The following is a 5,768-nucleotide window of genomic DNA, read 5'->3' on the forward strand; positions in this document are numbered from 1 at the left end:
TAAAATAAAATGCACAACATGTACATCAAATATACATTCTTACACTGACAGTGCACTGCAAAAGAAATATCCATCTTAAGAAGCCACTTAGCCTCACATTAACTCTTTAAATCATATTTTTTCTTATACGAGGGATCAGGTTGTTTGTAAACAAACTGCTTTGACAGCTTCTGGGGGCAACTGCCATTTGTTTTAAACAGCAGTTCATGGTGAAACCACGCCCTCTTTAAACTCTAACTGCTCCTTCATACTTTAAGCTAGACACCCCATTTAAACTTTAAACGAGTCACAACTTCTAGGACTCCATCACCTTAATTCAGGTTTAATTTATCTTTTGTACTATTTGAGAATTCGCAATTTATGTTTTATGCTTTTTTCAGCCTTTATAATGGGACCCTATGGAGCCAGCCTTGAGTGTGTATCACTCCAGCAGGCTGCACTTTTTAACAAAATTATTTTCATTTTAAAACTGCAACAGTTCACACAACTTTAACACTACATACATATATTATACATCAGACCCTTGAGCTACTTCTGCTAACAATCACAGAGTCAGAATATAAGCTTTTGAGATATTAACTTTTGTTTGGCAGAGCTTTATTTCATACTAGTTAACTGCTGCAGTGGCACCCGGAGGCGCTTGTTTGTTCCAGTGATCATCCTTTAGCAAATGAGAAATGTTGCCAGTCGAGTGAGTCAACTCCAGTTGTTCCACAAAATTTTCTCCAAAAAAAGAGAGAAGAAAGAAGGCAGATCATTCAACTAATATCAGGAAAATGACACTTAATTCAAGAAAATCCTTGAAGTTGATTCGTAATGGAAAATTATTTCACTCCAACTGCAGACTTTTACCAATTTATTCCAAGAAAACTTATTTTAACACGTAATAGTTTAAATGACTTGTTAAGATGGCTACATTTTGCAGTGTGCATATAAAAAAATAATCATGAAACTATATTTAATCATCCATTATTTAATCATCAATAATTGAAAAAAGTGTTTCAGGTGGGACAGGAGCATTTGCACTCTAATATAACGGGGTACTGAACGGGTATCCAGGCGCACTTCAGACCCCCCTTTTTCTGCAGGCACCTCCATCGCAGGATGGTAAAATGGGCAGATTTGGCCGGTTTGCAGAGCATCCCTTCAGGGACTGAACAAGACCGCTTATTGTAGCAGCTCCCCACCTTCACGTAGCGCGGCCAGAATCGGCTGCCCAGGTCGTTCCATGCGTAAACAACTGGGCAGAAGGCGTACGACCACAGCCACAGCTGCAGCCTTCTCCTCAGCTTCTTGTTGGGTTTCTGCTTCTTGCCGTGCTGGATGTCAAAGTCCATGGCTTTGATCTCTTTGGGCATCACTCCAGACGGCTTCTGCCTCAGAGGGTCCCATTCAGGCATCACTCCGGACGGCTTCTGCCTCAGGGGGTCCCATTCAGGCATCACTCCGGACGGCTTCTGCCTCAGGGGGTCCCATTCGCCGAGCAGCTCCTCGTTCCCCCCCGCGTATCTGTAAGGGTGAGGGGACCGTCAGAGGAAGGCTTGTTGCAATAATGTGTAAACATTTTGACTATGCTTGTCAACTGGTTTGTAAGGATTTTAGATTTCTTATGATTATCATGAAACTGTTTACATTGTACTGTATGTCCCTATGTGTACTGTATGTCTACGAGTAAGGATCACAATGGAAATAAGTCTGTGACTTTTTGTGTATTCCTTGATGATTTTTAGAATGTATTTTAATTACAGGAACAACCAGCTTTGTATCGTTGCAAATCTGTAGTATATCTGAAAACTGTAAACTGTTTTGCAGGCATTAATTTAGTTTAATAGGCAATAACACGACAGTGGAGAGAGGAGTGTGTGAGCGGCTTCTCTCATCTGTTCTCTCCCACCTGGGCACCACTGCATCAGGCTGATGATCAAAGCGAATATAGCCTACTAAACACTGTTCATGAGTTTGCTCGTTTAATTCATTTAAATGTGTGAACGATTAATTAGATATTATAAAACGGCTCTCTCAAATCAAGCAATCTGATTGGTTCACAGCCATTGTATAAATCCCGTAACCCACTCTCATAACCCATGGCCATGGGTTATGAGTTGTCATGGCAACTCTCTTACTAAAAGGCTTTGGTTACCTCAAATGACAATGTAGAAAAAACAAATGGCGGAGACAGCTGTCAGATCCTTGTGAATCGATCTTCGCTTATAACTTTACTAATACTTCGCAGAAAATTATGTTTTGTACAAGAATAGACGCGGGCTAATGTCTTCTTTGCAAAAAAAAGGCTGTTAATTAACCCCGCATTTAACCCCGTAACGTTAGTTGGTGTCGGGCTTTGCAGAAAGCTCTCAGCTTCTCAGCAAGCGCCAGGATTGGCCAATGTCAACTTCAGTCTCCAGAACGATCCAATCAAATCACCCGCACGTTCAATATAGCACTCGAGCTGCGTGTGTTGTGGCATATATCCCGCTGCTCAGCAGTTATCCCACGAGGCCGCAGGCCGAGTGGGATAACAGCTGATCAGCGGGATATATTTGCCACAACACACTGGCTCTCATGCTATATTGCTTAAATATACATTAACGTTTATACAGGGCACTTATCACCCAATAGCCTAATGTGCAGTATCATCTCCTTGTTAAATTTTCAAACTGGCAGATGGAAGAAAAGAAACGATTCAACTTTTAGGCTACTTGTTTACTCACCAATTTGGCTCTCTTCCAAATAATCCAGCCACGTAACTACGTCCGTTCATGAAATTATTAAATAGCACGGGGACATTTAATGGTTTGTATGTGGCTCGCTTAGCACATCATCAACGCCCCCACCCGCCTGCCCCCTCCACGGCACCGGAGCATAAGCTGCGACCTGCTAAACTAGAGCCGCTGTGCCAGCGATGTGGATCTTGGACTAAGGCCTGGGGTGGATATGATCCGCTTTCACGGGAGCGCGCCCACAATGGAGAATTGGTTCTAAACATGCAGCCCATTCCACTAAGGTCTGGTTATGATCAGGAGTTCACTGCATGTTTAGAAACAGCTTTTGACAGGTATTGAGAGTTGATTTTGTGGACCAGTGATGTCATTTGTATATGAATGACATCACTGTCTTGCAAAGCTGTAATATATACTATATACTACTGATTTTGTAATGATACAAAGCTGGTTGAAAATCGGCAGAGTGTTCCTTTAATTGCCAAATAAACGAAACTGAACTGAAATCTGCTGTCCTCCGGTGGGGCGACAGACATGAAGTTTGGGTCGAAGTGGCTGCCCAGCGCAGCTCTGAGCTCCGTCTCGTTCAGGTCCTTCTCCTTTGGGTCCAGGAGCGGGTCCGGGTCCTCCTTTAGCTCCACTAGGGGCAGGGTGTCGCTCGGGATGGGACGCAGCAGGTAATAGTGTTGGCACATGCCCTCCTCTATCCTGAAGCCCAGAGACAGTACCAGCATGGACATAGCCAAGAAGTAACAGGAGTTATCCATGGCCTCTGTAACAGGTCCCGAGTCAGTCAAGGTGAAAATAAACAGATATAATACTCCCAAAGGACACGGTAGATAGGTAGGGTAGGTACTGTAGGTAGGTAGGTAGATAGGTAGGGTAGGTAGGTAGGTAGTGACCCCTTGTTTCCCCCCGGGGGGCTACTGGCTGGCTGGGGAGGTATCCAAGTCTGAGATCTTCAAAGTCTGTCAATCACAGGAAAAACAAATCTTAAATTTACTTTCAAATACTTCCCACCCTGGTCTATGTGCGTTTGGGGGCAGAGGGGAGCTGTAGAGCTGCAACAATTGATTGATTAGTCGATCGGCAGAAAAGTATAATCAATAAATAGTTCTGAGTATTTGTTTTAAGAAAAAATTAAAAAGTATTTGATTTCAGCTCCTTAAATGTGAATATTATATTATAATATTTCTGGTTTCTTTACTCCTCTATGACAGTAAACTGAATATCTTTGGGTTGTGGACAAAACAAGACATTTGAGGACGTCATCTTGGGCTTTGGGAAACACTGATCCACATTTTTCACCATTTTCTGACATTTAGACCAAACAATTAATCAATCGATTAATCGAGAAAATAGACAGATTAATCGATAATGAAAATAATTGTTAGTTGCAGCAATAACAATAATAATGATGATGACAATAATAATAATAATAATAATTCATGAATTTTATATAGTGCTTTTCAAAAACCCGAATACTTTCCACCCAGGTCTATGTCTGTTTGGGGGCAGAGGGGAGGTGTCCCTATATCTTTTGCTTATACAGCAATGTTTACTAAATTGTAATTCAGACCAAAATGACCTCATTTATGAAAGGTGAAATTGAGCAGTATCTACGGGAGTGAGTAATGGCTCAGATTGTAAGCAAATGGCAGTGATAAGTGTATGCTGAGATTGTTACTAAGTTTCCAACTGTCCCTGACACCCCTTGCACAAATTTTGGCCTCAGAAATATTTGCCTATAAAGGAAGAGACCGATTTATCTTTTAGTGGTTGTGTTGATGCTACAAACACGTCCACTGACCACTGCCCTAACCTTCTGTAGCTGCTGCCCCAAACTGGTCAAACCTTGCCAGCCTTGTTTCCCCCTGCATGGTTTGTTTGTACAATGTGAACTTTTTGTCCAGACATAGGAACATTTATGCAGCTCTGATAGGGATGCATTCCTATACAGGGGTTCTCAATGTGAGGTCTGGGGACCACCAGGGGTCCTTGAAGGGGGCCCCAGCAAATTGATAAATTGTTAAACTTCAGCATTAGTGAACTAACAATGAGGTGAAACAATTAGAGAATGTTGCAGAATGACTATTGGTCATAGGTTCTCTGTTATCTCTATACAGATAGTCATGGCATTCTGCACACATATTCTGCACACAGATTCTGCACACAGATTCAGATTTGGGTCTGAGACACAAAATGCCATTAAATGGGAGTCCGTGGCCCAATGTGGACCAAATTAGGGCTCCTTGATATGAAAAAAAGTTGAGAATCACACAAAGTAAAAATAAATACAGTCCACTAACCTCTTAGAGAAGTCAACCAGCTCTAGTGGGAAGCAGCCCATATGAGCCAAAAAGACCGACAGAGATGATCGATTGAGGCCAGGGCGCACAGGCGGCAGACGCTTCCATGCGGGGAGTGTACACCTCTGTGTGAATCTCTCAGCAGCTTTCAGACGGCTGCTGGCTGCTCACCAGAGCACAGAGCGACAGCCAGGGAGAGGAGGAGAGGAAGTTCTCCTGCGTAACCTCACTCCATGACCAGCGTCTGTGCATCGAGAGAGAGGGCGAGCAGGAAACCTCTGGCTGCGGGCGAACTCTTTTACGCGCAAGTCCTGGCCAGGAGAAAGAGTGCACGCAAGTCCCAAACTGGTCAGGAGGAAGAGTGCACGCAAGTCCCAAACTGGTCAGGAGGAAGAGTGCACACAAGTCCCAAACTGGTCAGGAGGAAGAGTGCACACAAGTCCCAAACTGGTCAGGAGGAAGAGTGCACGCAAGTCCCAAACTGGTCAGGAGGAAGAGTGCACACAAGTCCCAAACTGGTCAGGAGGAAGAGTGCACACAAGTCCCAAACTGGTCAGGAGGAAGAGTGCACACAAGTCCCAAACTGGTCAGGAGGAAGAGTGCACGCAAGTCCCAAACTGGTCAGGAGGAAGAGTGCACACAAGTCCCAAACTGGTCAGGAGGAAGAGTGCACACAAGTCCCAAACTGGTCAGGAGGAAGAGTGCACACAAGTCCCAAACTGGTCAGGAGGAAGAGTGC

The 5,768-nt window shown here is 43.8% G+C and overlaps 1 protein-coding gene across 1 annotated transcript; it reads right to left on the reverse strand.

The window, feature by feature from the left end:
* Positions 1–1,001: 1,001 nt before the first annotated feature.
* On the reverse strand, positions 1,002–3,487 carry nog3 (noggin 3; the record flags this gene model as incomplete). The annotated part of the gene is made up of 2 exons (XM_083635205.1): positions 1,002–1,415; positions 3,230–3,487. 2 exons carry the CDS (start codon positions 3,485–3,487, stop codon positions 1,002–1,004), a joined length of 672 nt encoding a protein of 223 aa, XP_083491331.1.
* Between the last annotated feature and the right edge of the window lie 2,281 nt (positions 3,488–5,768).

The sequence above is a fragment of the Poromitra crassiceps genome (genome assembly GCF_964638095.1).
Source record: "Poromitra crassiceps genome assembly, chromosome: 4".
NCBI lineage: Eukaryota > Metazoa > Chordata > Actinopteri > Beryciformes > Melamphaidae > Poromitra > Poromitra crassiceps.